At 30.9% G+C, this 18278-nt stretch overlaps 2 protein-coding genes across 3 annotated transcripts in view; both read right to left on the bottom strand.

The window, feature by feature from the left end:
- Positions 1-4: 4 nt before the first annotated feature.
- On the bottom strand, positions 5-1024 carry LOC108565805 (N-alpha-acetyltransferase 10; the record flags this gene model as incomplete). The annotated part of the gene is made up of 2 exons (XM_017925423.1): positions 940-1024; positions 5-598 (listed from the first exon to the last, which is right to left on the bottom strand). A coding segment is annotated over exon 2 (441 nt), but the record flags the coding sequence as incomplete, so codon positions are not given.
- Positions 1025-1936: 912 nt separating this feature from the next.
- LOC108565813 (breast cancer anti-estrogen resistance protein 1) overlaps positions 1937-18278 on the bottom strand; it is a 42683-nt gene continuing 26341 nt past the window's right edge. Inside the window, exons 3-4 of one of the 2 annotated variants that reach the window (XM_017925433.1) lie at positions 13077-13232; positions 1937-3663 (exon numbers count right to left, since the gene is read on the bottom strand). In XM_017925433.1, the coding sequence (XP_017780922.1) occupies positions 2146-3663; positions 13077-13232 (1674 nt within the window). In that variant the 3' untranslated portion in view covers positions 1937-2145. Of the gene's footprint in view, positions 3664-4043; positions 4225-13076; positions 13233-18278 lie in introns of those variants that run through there. The other variant, XM_017925435.1, reaches the window with a different exon arrangement.

Raw genomic sequence — 18278 nt, 5'->3', positions numbered from 1 at the left:
GTTTCATGGAGTAGGCGTCTTCGCCATCAGCATAGTATTTTGGTTCGATTTCAACAGTTTCAAATTTGAGAGAGTTTTTGTATAAATTTAAAGCAGCCCGATTACTTTTCCTAACATGCAAAGAAACATACTTCGCGTCAAAGCACTCTACCATGGCCTCTGATGCTTGATTCATCAGTTTCTGTGCCAAACCTAACCTACGGTGAGATCGTTTAACAGCTAGTGATGTTATGTGACCATGCTTCATCTCCTCAGTATCCTCTTCCATTTTGGCCAAAACATAACCAACTATGTTTCCTTTCTCGTCCTCAGCGACATAGCTTAGCTGAGGCCAGCTTAAGCCATGGTAGAAATAATACTTCATTTGATAATTTTCTGGTAAGCAAAGCAAGTTGCAGTGCTGCATGTTCATAAGGTCTTCAGGTCTTGCGCAACGGATATTCATTTTGGATTAATTTATGCTAATCACGTCTGGTTCTTTTAACTCTGCTTCGTGGACTTCTATTCTCTTCACCTGATGATTCTTCGTCTTGGTATCCCAAGAGCCCTCTGACTAGTATAAACTTTGACAGGAATAACTTCCAAATAATGTACCAGCCTAAAACAAGAAAGAAACATTAGTGTTATGAACAATCTGTTTGAATTTATTTGCAATTATTGTTTATGTATATTACCAAGCGAAGTTAAAAATAGTACTAAAAGAAACGATGCAATAATCGATGCAAGTGCGAGCAAAAAGTCTTTCATATTCGCGGCAGCCTCGAGTTGGCTGTGTTAATTAGGAAAATGAAAATTGTAAACTTTGGCAGTGTGTTATCACAACATGTACGCCATTTTAGTTCTTATGTACTTTGACTTATGCAAGGAACAACGTCATTTTGCAAGCACTGAAGACTATTTTGCTCGGTTCCCTTGATGGAAATATAATGTTTTCCTCACCTCAGATTTTCACTCCACACCAATATTCTGGTATATTTCAAGAAATGTCAAAAAGCATGCTTAGACGGCCATCTTATGTCTAGGAAAATTTGTTATTCTTATATTGGGGACGCTGAACCATTTTGAATTTTCAAATATTCAATAATACAAGTCATTGTTAATAGAATAAGATACCTTTGATAGATAAATACAGGAACTATACTCATTTAAAATTGCATGTTAATGCTTGGAAAGAGTTAAAGAAATTATGTAATGAAAAATATACAAATATGATTTACTGTATACTTGGTTGCCTGTAATAAATAAGCAAGGTAAGTTAAAGTTATTAATTTTATCTTTCTAAATGTTGTATATTGTTTAATTTAATTTATTAAATTATTTAAATAGAAAACAACCGTGTGAATAATTTAAATAATTGATATAACGTAATTTATAAAATTTGCAAAATATAATTTAGTTTCATAAAATGAAATGATTTCTACATAGATTACGAATTTCTAATTATTTATTATTTTCTTTATTGAATACAACTACAATGTATCCAAATATATCATTTATTAATGTGTGTAATTTGATTTATAATATATTTTAAATGTAAATGTTTATTAGATGAATATTGAAATGCATAGGATTCGGTGATGAAATAAATATGGACAAATAATTTAAATACGACTTTCATTTTGTATTTGATAAAATTACAAATGATAAATTATTCAATTCAATATATAAATCAGTTCGAAATGTTTGCAGCGATTCGAATGTGTGTTTTCTTCTCGCGCACTCTTGTATTTTTGTATTATACAAACTTAATATACAATCTATATAAAAATGTAATATATACACAGCAATTAAAGGTTCTTATTAAGTAAATAAAGGATCTGGAAGGAAGTAAAAACAATAGTTATAATATATTATATATATAAAAAAATAAAATAAAAAATAAAAACAATCTGGATAAAGGAGGGGATACTTTTCTTATGCTTAGATAGACATTGAGAACATTGATATTTCGTTTTTATTAAAAGTTCTACCGTAACGAGAGATAATAAGTTTCGTGTGTAATTGTTTTCTTATATAATATTATGTATGTTATCAAATTAAGGAACTACCTTTCATTATATTTTTTAGCCTATTAAATATATTGCCAAAATTATTAAAATTTTTGAGCTATTCACAACCATATTTAAAGAAGAAATAAGTGGAAAATCATGGCTGGGCAGCTTGGACTAAGCACAATTTCATATCCCTGGCTAAATGCGAGATGTCCACAACGGAATCGACCATCTCTTGAACTGCTGTTACACTTGGGAATTGAAGAGCAGCTTGTTTAGTCTTCGTCACGCTGGTAGCCAAAGCTTCGTTGAGGGCATTTGCACAACCCAAAGCCCTCATCTTGATCTCCATTTTGTTGACATTCCTATGAACCGTGTCGCCGATGTAGACCAGTTTATGGGCACTCAAGACAACAAATTTACCATGGGCCAAGAATATCTTGGGCGGCTGATTGTGTTCAACCGTCTGGAGGAAAGCGTCGATGGCTTGCGTCAAGTTATTGTGATGTGTGGCGGCTTGAGCGGCGAAGAAAGTCAGCACATGTTTATCGTCCGGATCCAAGATTGCGTTATCTATGGCGGCGTCGTTTGCGTTCTTCAAGAGACAGTCGAAATTCTTCTGAAGCTCCTTTGGAAGCGCGTTTCTGATTTCCGTGTTGCTTCTGGCGTTCGCCTCCTTAGATTCTAAATTGACATAGTCGTAGTCTTCTCCAGTTTCGTTGTTGTTGGTTGGGGGTGAAGTGTCCTTCTTAAAAAGCAGAGTGCTGTTGCCTTGGATGAAGGAAGCAGCTTGTCTTATGTCTTCGGTTAAAGCTTTGGCGCAAGCGATCACTTGCTCCAACTCGTCCAGTTTGTAATGCTCGTCTTCTACAGGTTTGGCGAGGAAATCCAGGGACCAGTTTTGTAGCTGCAGCTTTTCGGTTGCGTCGTGTATAAGTTTATCCGAGTTTTTCAAAGCCATGACTAAATTCACTAGCTTCCCTGCTAGATTTTTGTCGGTTGCTCTTGTAGCGTTACCAAGTGCTCCCTCGCAGAACTCGGCAAAATCGTGCAGAGAAGTTTTCAATCTGATCACCACCAATTTAATTTCCATGATGTTCTGTTCGAGCTTTTCATAAGTCCTCCATTTGGGCGTGACGAATCCCAGAAGTTTCGATGTTACCGTCGTGGTTTCAGTCTGGAGTCTCTCTAGTGTTTCCAGAGCCGAGCTTAGCTCTAAGGGTAATTCTTTGATTTGGCTCTGCGCCGGTGGCACGTCGTATATTTGAGTGTTGTGGAGGACCAACTGAGGTCCCTTCTGGTGTGATCTAGGTATATCGTAATCTGGCATGTTGATGAGACTGCTTCTATTCGAGGAGCTGAAGGATTCACCAGTTAGAGACAGCGAACTCGCGGAACTCGACGGCGTCAAGAGGTTCTGAGAGTGCAAGAGCGGCCGAGGAATGTCGTAACTGTCCTGGGAGTCCTTGCTGATTGGCGAGATGCAAGATGGAGCCGGAGAGCATCTCGGGCAGTTCGATCTGGTCTCGTAGTTCACGGGAACCGCCCTTGGTGGCACATCGTATAGCTCTGAGCTTTGGCTGGGGCTGAGGTTGGACACCGGGATGGGAGAGCACCTCATCGGTGGCATATCGTATAAATACACGTCGTTTATTTTCCTCGGCGTTAAAACCTGCAAAAGTAGAAAAAGAAAACATGAATTTATCGTTGTGTTTTTACCTAATAATCTGCAAGTCAAATGGCTTATTAACCTCGGGTTTAGCCAAGCACAATGGAGAGGTTTTGTTTCGCGCGAGTTACCGGGGAAAACGAGAATCAATAACTTCCATAGGCGTCGCAATAATTACGCGCAAGAGCGTTCATGTATCGGGGCAATTTTTTGGTTCAAGAACTTCATGACCAAATATAGTTCAGAGCCTTCGGTTTCTTATTAGTCTGGCGCCTTTTGTCTTCGCGTTCCATCCAATGTAATAATTTACAACGCACTCACACTAGATTTTATCTGTTGCGCACTCGCTGCTCTTTAAGATGCAGTTATATATATATACGTACATACATTTGTATTTATAGATAGATATCATGGACGGAATAATTATGTTTATTCTACTCGTGGCACGATAACTTCATAAAGCTCACTTTCGTACGAACTGACTCTTGCTCTTTTTAACTTTTCAAGAGATCTTTGAAGTCTAGACATTTAATCGCAGCAGCCCGAAGGGTGTGTGTGAGTGTCTGCCCGCGAGGGCGTCAGACAACCCTCAGGATCCAGCCAGGATCGTAACCATGGCAACCTTCGTATCGATTCAACCCTCCTTCGGCCCCGAACCACCCCGCTACCCGTGTAATACATAATATATATACATATATATCAAACACATTTATATACCAAGCAAGCATTCTTTATTATATCACGAATTTGTTTTGATCGTGATATTATACCAACCACCATATAGGAGGATGGCGGAGAGAGAGCACGTATTTGCATCCATCCACACATCACATCGTCTGGACAGAAGGCCAACGTCATCCTCTTTATACCACGAGACACTTTAATTCTTTATGTACTTTTTCATCTCCTTATCGCACCAAAGTAAATACGAAACAGACATTGCAGTGTAATTAAATGAATTTGCCGGCTGCCTTTCCACCAGATTCAAATCGCCATTTATACGCACTCTAAAAATACATTCATTAATATCATTCCACATTTTATCAAATTCAATTTACAACCACCAACAAAAAAAACAGTCACATTTAATTAAATGATTTATTTGCAGATCTCATCCAATCCAATTAAATCTCATTAAAATTACTAACTAATTACATTTCTCAGAAATAATATATTCTACATTTTACGACAATATTTCCGCGAATTCTCATTAAAATTATATACAATGTAATTACACAAAAATGAATAATTAATAAAAATTAAATTTTCTAATAATAAATGCCATAAAAGCAATAAATCTTGTATGAAACGAATAAAATGAATAATTTAGATGCACGCAAATTATCAATACGTTTACCAAATAAGCACGAGTGGAATGGAACGGAGCGCAGCATTCCTATAACCATCCCAAATCGGAGATCAAGTCCATACTAACATTAATCTTTTTTCTTTCTGGAAAATTGCGTGTACTTAAATTCCTCCTGGTATGAATAAAGCGGCAATAAAAAGGTCCTTCAACTTGGAATTTCATTCTTTTTCCTTTTTTATATTTTTTTTATATATAAATTCTTCTCCTTCAAAGAATTGAATCCCAAACTTGATTAACTGTTTACATTCGTGTTTAAGTGTTGTACACTTAAAACATATCACTCAATATCACTCTTTAAAGCCATTTTAAGGAACACTTAAGGTAGAAAAAGAAAGAAGCAACTAACGGGAACTACTTTATTTTTGTTTTATTCCTTTTTTTTTCCTGATCCGTTCTCTTCCTTAAGTTATTTTTTTGTGCCGTTCTCAGGAAAAAAAAACGTACGCTTGTTTGGTTATAAAGGAACCATTTTAATATATAATGAAGAACGGATTTCCTTACCGGCTTTTCTTTCAAGTTAATTAGGTTAATCTTATTATGATCCAGTTTAGAAATAGCATTAGTGTATTTTAGTTCTTTAGACGTTGGTGAAATAGAACAAAAACTTTTTAATAAATATGAAAACTTCATTTATAAATTTTATAATTTGATGTTTTAATTTTGCAACTTATATGCATATTACAGCATCATTAAAATTATATATGAATTGATACGATATAGGCTATTACTAATAGCACTAAACCTGCTGTTATTTTATGTATAGGAATGTACGTATAATAAAATTGCCTTAAGAGGTAATAGCAGTTGCAGTATATTTAGTTCATTAAGTTCTAAATATAACCTGATGTTTACTCTGTACTATTTTTATACGTTCTTAAATATAGAAAACAATTATAGTGGAAGAGAAGATCCTTCGGGTATTGTAGCATCCTCACAAATACTTTGCGGCTTAGTCAGAACCGTAATTACAAGAGGTGTCAACTTAATTGCTCTATGGAGATTACATATTTTGTTTAAAGCAAATTAAATTTTTCTCAGAAATAACTAATTGATCAAAATTTATATCAACAAGATGACTCATATGCTTTAATGGATTAGATGTATAATTAAAGCAAAGAGCACATTGTAGTTTAGTTATCTAATATTATAATTAAATTGATACTATAACACAGCGTCTTATGGGATTTTAGGGAAATCTCGTTTAAGTAAAGTTGTTTGCACTAACTATGAATATATTCGTAAAGTGTTAAGGCCAAAGGCAATTCGTGTAAAGTTAGGGCTCAGGAGGACCCTTTATCCAGCATCCATTTCGATAAAACGCCTGAAACGAGGGGTTTAATCTTTCAGCGATTTCCGAAAAAAAAAAACCTTAAAGCCCACGCACGTGGGTCCACACGACGCATAAACATTTCACCAAAGGGATTTCGTTTTCCTCGAATCTCCGAGCATTACGAAGATTTGATACAGATATTCATGTTATTCCCTATTAAATGTCACAAAAAAGGAGCCAACCTACATGGAATATTAATGGTCACCATTAAAGCGAACGAATGACGTCCTCAACCTTCCAACACCATCTAAGTATTTTTCTAAACGTCCTTTAATCTCGATTCTACAACGTTTCCTAAATCTACGATGCGTGATTCATACGGACGAATCGCAGGAATTTCATTTTAACAGCACTTTCGGAATAGCTAATTTCATTCATCACTACATGAAATCATCGCTTTTATTAAAGCCCACACAATCGAAGCACACGATTCCGCTAATCGGCGTGCAGGAAAAGTCATTGAATTGTAATGGTATAGCCAAATACTGTAATTGCGAATTTTCTTGTAATAACCTTGTATTTTTACAAAGAACGGATTACATTTATTAATTGCTAATATTTATACAAAATGACGTTATTAAATAGTAAATATTTATTTAAAGCAGAAACGTGATTAACTCGCTTTGTTCTTAATGAATTATAAAATAAATAATGAAATCATTTTTATAATACCTCACAATAAATATATATATATATATATAATTTGCGGAAACGCTATACTTTGACCGGTCCTTTAACATAGGTATAATGTTCTATTTAGTAATTTCTCTATTTTCATCGATACTTGATATTCTAACATTTTCAATTCAATTAAATTGTGCTGAATGTTTCCAAAATGCGATACGTTCCACAAAATTTCTACCGTAGGCGAAAATTCGTTTGCTGAGGTAAAAAATACTGCATTTAAGTTTAATATAATAATGATAATTCCTTCAAAGAATAAATTCAGTTTTTTTAACTAAGAATTTATTTCAATGCATAAGATGTTCAACATTTGATTTATATCTACATGTTCCATTACTTTCATTCAATTAAAATGTGTTGTGCGTTGTTAAAACTCTATTCTACTTAAGTGACATACAATTAGCATTTTTTTATACACATGAATTAAATTTATAAACAACTTTATGAATGGAACATATTTCATCCACATGATGTAATTAAATAGTAAATATTTATTTAAAGTTTCTATAAAATAAATTGAATGAATAATTATAAAATTGACATCATTGTTTATAGTTTTGTAAAGTCTATTTAAAGAGTTTAATTATATAACAAAAAAATTGCATTAAAATTAATCATTAATTTAGTCAAGTTTCATTGTTTCTAATTATATATGTAATTGTTATATTATTTTTTCTTATTGTTTCTTTTATATTCAAATCTTGTTAATTAAAGGTCAATCACCTTCATCAAAATGATATTGAATAAGACATGTGACTATTATACAGACGTATTATTTAACTTGGAATGTTTTTTGTTTTCTTTATATTTTATACTTGTAAGTTCGGAGCCGATGACTTTCCAATAAAATAAATCAGTTACCTTACGCATGAATAGGTAGCCCTTTTTTCCTACACTCATGCTCCGATGATGTTCGGACAAGTTTAACGTGTCAATTATAAAATATTTAAGACAATTTAATAACTATGAAATGGTTTTAAAAGTCATGGTTGAAGAACCACTAATTACTAACCACATCTAATTATCTTACAAAAACCTAATACCATGTAAGAAACATATATATTTTAGGGCATATGCAGATAGAAAATTGTAGACACAGAAGAAAATTACTGTGTACAATTACGTAATATATGTTAATGCATGAATATATAATTTAGATTAAAGCGATTATTTACATGAACAAGTTGCAAATTCTAACGGATCTTATGCAAGCAAAACGCATTCTTAACATTTTTTTTCTAATTATACACATCATCATACCGATATCAGCAACATTACGTAATCGAAAAATGGCCACTTTCAGCAATAAACATTGTAAAAGGAATGTTTTTAATAGAAGTAATAGAGCGAGAAGAAAGTTGTATTTCGAAAGGTTTGTAATAGAAGTAAAGAAAAATGTATTTGGCACATCAATTTTGTTTTTACGAGATTTTCTACTATTTTTCAATTCTTAACACGATTTCCCCTCTGATAATTATTTAAAACTATTGTATATATACCAGAATGCATAAGGTGATTGTTTGCAGATTGGAATCGCTTAAGTATTTCCATGTTCCAGTTACTTATTGAACCCAATAACTGTATTTCATACGACAAAAATGGGCTGCAAATGGCTTTGTAAATAAATACTTAGAAATCTAACGATAAGCTCTAACTTTATATAGTTTCCAGAATTTAAATCACAGCTGTTCTATCCTTATTGGTTTGAAAGATTTGGTTCTCTTTTATAAATTGATAATTCCTAAGTCTACATTTATTAGTTGCTGTTTTTTTTGTAACAAAATTACGATAATGAATAAATTGGATTAAATATTCAGTAATATTATGTAATTAAATTTTTCGAATTCTGGGACTATTTTTGGTTTAATATTTGAAACACAATTTGGAATTGAAGAATACATTCTTTATGTTATTAATTTTTTTTGTACGCGTTTTTTTATATCTTCTAAAAATTGTATAACAATGACTGCAATCTTCAAACCAGGTCATTTCAATTTGTTAACAAAAGTGCAAAATTATCGTTCAGATAAAGCGTAGCACATAAACTAGTTCCATTGTGTATTTGTTGTTATTGGACTGTTTCAATAAGAACATTGTTCTCGGTTTATACTTCTCAACTCGGATTTTCTTGACACGCAAAAGGATAGTCAAATTTATTGAAGATTATTCTTTTAACGCTCAATAAAAATTAACGACCCTACCCGTTCCGTCTGGGTCCACGTATTAAATGCCTTCGGAAATATACGTCGAAGGACCACATGGACATTCCATTAACGTTTAAATTGGTTTTCAATTACGGCAGACGTCACGCGAATCGATCAATTCATTCTCCACGTATTTGTATGCTTCTGTCTCATCAATAGCAACAATATAAATCATGCAAACAATAACAATTCAAATGCGCAATATGTTTGATTTGTGTCGACCTGTTCCATTAAATTAAATTCAACGATTTTATTAGAATAGATTACATAACTAATGTAATATTATATTATTTTGTTACGTGTTAATCGACTATCGACCGTTGTCACAACGTCCTACAAAAATGACATTATATTTTTCTCAAATTGGTTAAATCTATTCTTTTCATTATTTTCCACAAAGCAAGTTGCTTAACTTTCATATAAACATAATAGTAAAATAGAACAAATTCTTTGATTCATTAACACTTCAGTTTACAATAAATATTCCATTTGTCTCAAGTTAAGTCTACCTTTATCACCTCTCCAAATACCATCCACAAAGCTCGTTTTTTTACTTGTGTATAAATATAATACATTTAATAGTAAATCTGAAACTATCAGTTGTATTTCTCTTATTTAACTATCGTCCAAAGTCTGAATTGAACAGTTTACAAAAAATATTAAGTTGCTTCAACTTGCTTAAGTCTACCTTTATCACCTATTTAATTACTATTGAAATAATACATTGTTTGATTTCATATAAACATAATAAATTTAATAGTATATCTAAAACTATTAGAAGTTAAGAGATTTTTTCTTGTAATTGACCATAAGTTTTAATGAATTAAAACTACACTTTACAGAAAACAATATTCCATTTGTTTCAAGTTGCTACTACTTTTATCACCTATCCAATTAATATCCAGAAAACAAGTTGTTTAACTTCCAAATTAAGATAATAAATTTGTTCAAAAAAATCTAAAAAAACACTGTTTGTTTATACACTATTATCTTCTGATTAGAAAAGTAAATTTATGCGGTTCAATATTTGTTGACGCAATTATATTATAAACATGGTTTTTTTATACTTGTTTGTTTATTGAATGATTACTATTTGCTTTTTTAAGTAGACTTCAATAAGTAAATATGTTAAAGTATATTTTTTTATGTCGTGTAATTTTATTCACAATCTGTTCATCAATGTTAACATTAAGTAAGATCGCGGTTGACATTAGGTAGGTAATCTTTCCCGGTGGATAGTTACCATTATGATGATTTTTAATTTTTGACTATGAATCTGCTGCTATCCTTAACACTTTCATTGTCCATCGACTTGGCTGAAGGTCCATATGCTGAACCTCATTCATTTCACTATCCATCTGTGATGAACGATGACCCTATTGCTGCAAGCACCGCTAGGGCTCATAAAGGGCCTGGCTTGACCAGGATTTGAACCTGCGCCCACTAACTCGTGGGTAGGGTGACTTAATCATTCATCTATTAGTAGTTAATTAAAGTATATAACATGTCTTTAATTTGTATAATTGAATACATTTGATGTCTAGGTTAAAAATCGATTATATAATAATTAAAATGTAAACAACAAAATCTTTTGTTTATTATTAAAATTACTTGATAACAAAACGAAAGAATGAAGCTTCAGTAAATATATTAAAGAATATGATAACAGGCTTTTCTTCAAGTAATTGAATACATTTGAGAAATGCGATGAGATTAAAAATCAATTATATATGTTCCTGTTTCCTCCTCTCTCTCTCACACATACAATCTCTTTCATTTTCTCATAGTTTTATTTTTCGGTTCATGCATTTACTGCATGAATAAATCCTAGTTGAGATCCTAATCGTTGCAGGAATCTATACGTTCTATCGAAGCTGTCAGATGGTGTTAGATTTAGAGGTAGCTTTGATGAATTATAAAGGCATTCCCTATCTCAATCTTATCACGTGTATAAAAAGGCGTTTCTATTATTGAGTTATATTCTTCCCTCATTCTTCGCCCTTTTTTCTTCGACACAATGCTAATGCCTCGGAAGATATTCCAAGACATGTCTCATACAAAAAAAATAAATAAAAATAATTAATACTTCTTTTTTGAATGGAAAATTTTAGTTTTTTAAATTACAATTTGAAGGAGAAGATTTAAACTTTTTTTAAAGTTTATTTCTTTTAGGTAGTAATTCAATTATTGTTTCTAATTAAATGGGGAACGTCAAAGATTTGACATGAATCTTATTAATTTTTGTACATTTTAGAATAGAATTGAAATATTCCTCCGTGTTTTTCCAGATGTTACTGTACATTATACGAATAAAGAGAAAGGAGTTTGCCTCACTTACAAGATTGAAGAAATACAAGAGAACTACAGGATACGACCTAATTATCAATGATTTTTAATAAAATTCTTAGAACTGGTTATATTCTACAGTATTTTTAGAGATTTGATACGAATTTTCAATAAATTAATTAATAATATTAAATATAATTTAATTTAATTGCAAATTTCTATTCTAGTAATTAAATACATAATAATTTAAAAATTTGATAGTTAAAAATATCCAGGAACAAATTTATTATTACCATATTTAATATATTTATAATAAAAATTGAAAAAAAAAGGAGGAATTATATAAAATATTTTTAAAGTAATTAATTAATATTTTAAAACATTAATTTTTTTTCGAGAAATTTAGGACAATCATTAAATTTAATTATGAAACGGTTTAATTACAAATGTATTTTTTAAATTTCATCTCTTATGTTTCAACAAAATATTTGATTAGTATGGTTTTGTTTAATATAATAAAATATTCGCTAGTTTTTGGAAATTTATAAATACATTTTTTTTGTAATGCTTTAAAAAAATATGTTTTTTTATGTAAGAAATAAAAACGTGTTTTTATATATAAATTTATGTAAATGGTTTTCGCATTAACGTAATTAAAAGTTTCACAACAAGATAATTCCTACGTCGATAAAAAGTGATGGTCCGTATTAAATTACCTTTAATTGTACAGAAACTAAATACGTAATAATGAATAATGATATATATAAAGAAAGAAAGTGAAGGTAATTATTGAATTTCGAAAATATCTTCAGTTTTGCGTCTGAAAATGCGCTTGAAGAAACCGAACAAAGCGTCATTTATTTCCTCTTCTCTGGCATTCCCTTAAAGGAATTTCTCCGAGATTAAAAATTAATTAAAAACCGGCCATTAATTTCTTATCGCGGTCGCAGCGGACGAAGAAGCCTTGTCTTCGTTTCAATTATCCTTTCAACGTTTACTGGTGACCATAAACAGAGAGAAAGAGTTTATCAAGGTTCCCGCTGATGATAAAAACGAATAGCCCTTAAGGATCTAAATATTCTTTTATTGTCTGTACTTATATAGTCTATAAATACCAGAGTTTCTCAATCTATAGATCACGTTTTTTATTGCGTCTTAAAAATAGTAATATTTTTTCTTTGAGTCAAAACAGAAATAAAATTCTGAACAACCAATAAATCTACATCAAAAGATGAATACAATCATTTTCTTTGTTATGTTTTATCATATTTACAAATGCTTGCGAATAAAATGATTATGTAAGCACGTAAATATTTAGTTTTGTATTTTTTTATATGTAAAAGTTATTATCAATTTGTTTAGTAAATATATTTTAAATATTTAGTTTTCTTCGTGATAACAAATCTTGAGAAACGCTGATATATTATATATATATATTTGTATGTGTTTAGTCTTCAGTAATAATACTGTGTTTGGTTTTTCGCTTATTTAGTATTGACGGGGAGATAAAAATAGCATCGGAATGAATCATTTTGAGACTTGCCTTATTCGGCTGGACGTGCCAACTTCTTCTTTTCCCTTGCCTCTGCAGGCTGTTCATGTCGGAGATCTCGTTGAGCTGTGGTGAAGGACCTCGGCTTCCAGTCGTGTCTTCGTACACTCCTGGGATTAATCGGAGACGGTTTCCAGGACAGATACCCTGCGAGACAGAAGAATTAACACATAGTAGTTGCATGGACCGACGAGCGTCGTCATAAATCACAAAATGACGAAATCCTCCCGCGGGATTAGCATTTACATAACGGCGCTTCTTTAATTTACTGCCGCTCTTGCACTGCTCGAGGATCGAATGAAGAAAAATAAAAAAATGAATTTGAAAAAGCGAGAAGAAGAAAATAAAAAAAAACCGTGCGAGTCCAGGCATTATCGTAAAATGTGTACATATACTGGATTCCGATAAAATACGTCCGTGTTTGACAAATAAGATAAAAAGAAGTTGGGAATCGATATATGTTAATTCAAGGATTAAATCCGTTTTATTATTGCTTAATATCGCAGTACGAAAGAGAGAGAAGGTAACAAAAAAACTGGTTATGGGAACTGGATTATAAGGACATATATTTTCTTCTCTCCTCCCCAGATATAATAATCAGATAAACTCTGACTCCCAGATTATTACTTAAGCGCAGGGGTTGATTGATGAAGTGTAAAGGAGTGTCAATTAAAAGCGATAAAAATAAATCAAAATTTCCAAGCTTGGACACCGATAATGTGGATGTTAAATATAATTTTTTTTCTGTAATTTATGTCCGCTTGAATCGATTGAATTCCGAAATTGAAACCATCCAGGATGCGTTTAAGGCGACCGGAGAAACGAATAAGTAGGAGAAAAAAACATGAAACATACTTAAAACGTGTTTTCAGTTGAGTCAGCAGTAAAGAGGAATAATCTGAACATTATGTGTCCTTTTTTTTTCACAACCGAAAGCAGGATATGCGTTTTAATATGATATATGAAGATGCTTCTCTTGCGAGACGTTTATAATATGATTAATTATTTATTTTCTTGAAAGTGCTGTAATTATTTATACAATAAGTGGACTTCTTTTTTGTTTATGATTAAAACTGTAATATCTGGCGTAATTAGTTTTGTAATAGGCTTGGACTGAATGTCGAGGAACTGGGATTGGTTTCATGAATGGATGTTGCAGATTTTGGAGTCAAAGAGGTTGTTTGCGTGGATGCTGAAAAGTACAAGGGCGTCGAGGAGAAAGTGGTTATTTGGCCTTTGCAGAAAGACTACTTTAACACCAGTTTTTCTTTATACATCGAATTATGACATATTTTGTAATTATTAACTATATTTCAAACAAGTAAATCAATACTAAATAAGTACAATATAGTATAATTATCTAAGAAAATCAAGTTGAAATTAGTAGTAATTCGAAGTCTTTATTATTGACATCTTACAAAAGTTAAGCAACGTATTTTGATCAATATTTTAGCTAATATATAAGAAAATTGCAAAAGTTCGCATATTTCCTAATTGAACATTTAATTAATTCTATTCCAAAATGTTTATTGTCGTTGCTGAGTTGATGAGATATTTCTGAGTAAGTCATTAAGATTTGAACGGGTGGAAATTAATTAGTAACTGGTATTAGTCACGCCGTTATAACAATAAACATTCCGCAATTGAAGTAGAAAATTTCCTCTAAACAAATACGTAAAGATAAAACTTTAATTGCAGAATAGTCACTATGGTTTTTGGATTTGTCATCGATAGATAACAGTTTCTTGAATCATATTACATTTTATACGTGCAACATTTCTACAAACTCATTTAAAATAGCTTTAATTCACTAGAAATTGTATAGTTTTCTTTGAAATTTAATAATTTTTTTGAAATTAAAAGAACAAAATTGGGCAGAAAGACCTATGGTCAATAGCTCTTTGAAGTAGTTTACTTTTTTGATTTATGATATTTATATTATTGTATTGAGTTTTTAATTTTGTAATTTTACTATTTCAATAAATATTATTATTAAGAACAAAATACATCAATATGTTGCATAGTCCGGCTACTATCAGTTTGTATAGTCAAATTTGATTTGAATTTCAAAACAAATTAAATTTTAATTGAATAAAATAAATTCTATAAATCTAGTACATCAAATTATTGTAACTTTATACAGTTACATCTCTTTTTGTGCGGTTTATTCTTATTCGGTTTTAAAGTCCTCGATTAGTCCGGTTTCAAACAGTGCGGAACCGACTGCTAAGATATTCCTACTTTGGACGCATTTGAAATATATAATTAAATTTAAAAAAAACGAAATTCTGAAGAATACAGAAACTATTTTTGATACTAAATTATGACAGAATTAGAAAATTTTATTAAAAAATAATGCTACTTTACTCGCAGAATCTTATTGAAACTTTGAAATAATGTTAATGTTAAAAAACTGATATATCACGACTTCTTAGTAAAGGTTAAGTAATATTCCTCTTCAGCGTTTTATTGTTAGTAGCATTTAATTTTAATAAATAAATATAATAGAAAATCGATATTTTAACCGTTATTTCCTTCTTGATCTTCAATTGTTTTCTGATCATGAACTATTAAACTAATGTAATATTATTATCAGTTAATTTCAGATTACAAGATTAAAAATACTATAATCAAAGGTATATAGATTATTTCCCTGACAATATTTTTGTTATTCTTTCTAGATTATATATTAAAACAATACATTCTCTAGTTGTTCAGTCTTTAATGTGCTAAGAACTAAACACTAAAACTAAAGGTAGAATAAACTACTCCGCTTTTTATTTTACGACCACCCAACACACACTACAATAGCTTCAGGTCTACAAACTTCTTTTTAAGCTTTTCCCCAGACATAATATTCCAAGAAAGGTGATCACGCAGTAACTTTACAATTTGAAAACAATGCTACACGACAAATCAATTTACACAATATCCAAATTATATATAATCAACATATACACAACTTACACTTCAAAAAAAAATCAGAAAACAAAACGCAACTCCTTGCACTCACTTCAAACGCAACAACCTATAAATACTGCTTACATGGAACTGACATCGATAAGATTACATATTTGCATAACACTTATCTTGTTTGTAGATAAGACAAAAAATTAATAAATTTGAGTAAATATTAAAGTGTACTGTCTGAAATTAGATGTGATTTTTACGTGATCGGAATATAAATCGTGATAAATTTACCATAAAATAGTACTTAAAACTTTCGATTAAATCAACAAGCAGATTTATCGGACTAATCGATTAACTAATTAGATAGAATAGCCCTTTCATTGATTAGAAAATTGCTGTTATTTCCTCCACTTATGTTGTAGCGTTATATGGAGACTATTTAATGGCGGGAAAACTAACATTACTATCATACTATCATTATTTTCTTTCTAATTTCTTTTTGTTTGTTTGTTCAAATGAAAATATTTCTTGGTTGATTTTAGCCTAATTCTATGTTTCTATGGCGTCGCGTGTTCAATTACTTTCGCTTTCAACTCCCGAAGGCTCGAGTGTGTCCTTGTTCATAAATTAACTCTTCTATGCTAATTGCATCTTATATTTCGATGTGGTTTATTGCACTTTAAGCTATAATAAGCAAAGCTAATAATTTTCCATAAACACTTAAGTGTACCAAACGAAATAATGCGAAGCCGTAAATAAAAAAAAACAATCAGGAAATAATAACGGGTGAACTTAAATGTTTAATTATCTACCATAAATGTTAAAAGTAGTATACCTTTTAAACAGCAGTTTAATTTACTCTTAGATTTTTTAATATTTGACACATTACAAAAGTTAAGCAACGTGTTTAAAGGATAGTACTTAGTAATTCGTTATAGTTCTAGCAATACGCATATCTTTATTAGCATTTTTAAAATTATGACTCGCGCACCAAAATTGTCATGTTAAATTTTATATGGGTCGACAGCTGTCACATTGTGTCAAAGCGAGGAATTGGTGACAACCAATAATATTGAATTCGATTCCATTTGGACAAATGAATGTCAAAACTATTTTTGAGTTGATTATGAATTCAGAATTTTACTAATTAGTTTATTAACGTTCATATTGCTTAAAATTGACAAAATTTAAGAGCATAATTTTATTTTATTAAAAAAAAACTATTTCCCTACCTAACAAAAACCAAAAGCGAATTTAAATATAAATGAGAAAAGTATTTTCCTAATAATTTGTTTTATCTTGAAAGAACTATTTGACTTCAAAAAATATAATACAAGAATGAAAAATCACTTGAAAATACTTGAATATGTATTAATTCATTATTATTTATGTTCGAATCAATAAAACCAATAATTACAGTAATTACTTACTTCAGATTTAAGAATAAATGTTGAATAATGATTTAATAACAGTTTATTATCAGAACGATTATAAGACAATTCCAGGGGTAAGCAGGAAGTGAAAGCGGTGTAATTAAATAATAAGAGAAATTTGAGTAATATTAAGATGAAAAATCGGTGAATTTAATGCATCTCAGATCACTTGTGCATCGAGTTTCGATTTAGCAAGACATACGCACACCTAACAACGTCCACTTATGGAAAAAGCAAACCAACCTAGTAGTAGTTGTAGTCAGTTACAAAAATAGGATGATACTTCAAAACTGGTTCTCAAATCAAACTACATTCCAGCTATTTTCGTGAAATGTACCTATTTCCACAAATGTTTCTTAACAATTAATTGAAACTAAACATTCGCATCCATTGTTTCGTTGAATTTACAACTTGAAAAAACCATCATAATTTCCAACTAAAATTCACGACCCATTGTCAACTATAAAAAAAAATGTGTGTTTCATATACAACATAATGAAACAATTAACGCATTTAAAACGTCGCCGTTTATTATTGTTTTATCTTTGTATACACATATTTCTTTTTAATAACATACATTTTCATACGTCGTACTCGCATCCAGTTTTATAGTTTAATTAGCGCTAGTTTAGTTAACAACAGTAATTAGTGGACACGCATTTCTCTACTCATCTCCTATGATGCATCCTTTTTAGCAGCATCCTCTTGCATATGCTGATAATAACGCTTTTCACGAGTTTCTGTTCAACGGAGAATTATATCCATCCGCCAATAATTTAATTAATTACTGAAAATGCCGCAGACTGAAACGAACTTTACGCTAATTACAGCTGTTACATAATTAAATTTA

Source organism: Nicrophorus vespilloides, unplaced genomic scaffold (genome assembly GCF_001412225.1).
Source record: "Nicrophorus vespilloides isolate i.1.1-1 unplaced genomic scaffold, Nicve_v1.0, whole genome shotgun sequence".
NCBI lineage: Eukaryota > Metazoa > Arthropoda > Insecta > Coleoptera > Silphidae > Nicrophorus > Nicrophorus vespilloides.
This window is presented reverse-complemented; position numbering and strand designations above follow the sequence as displayed.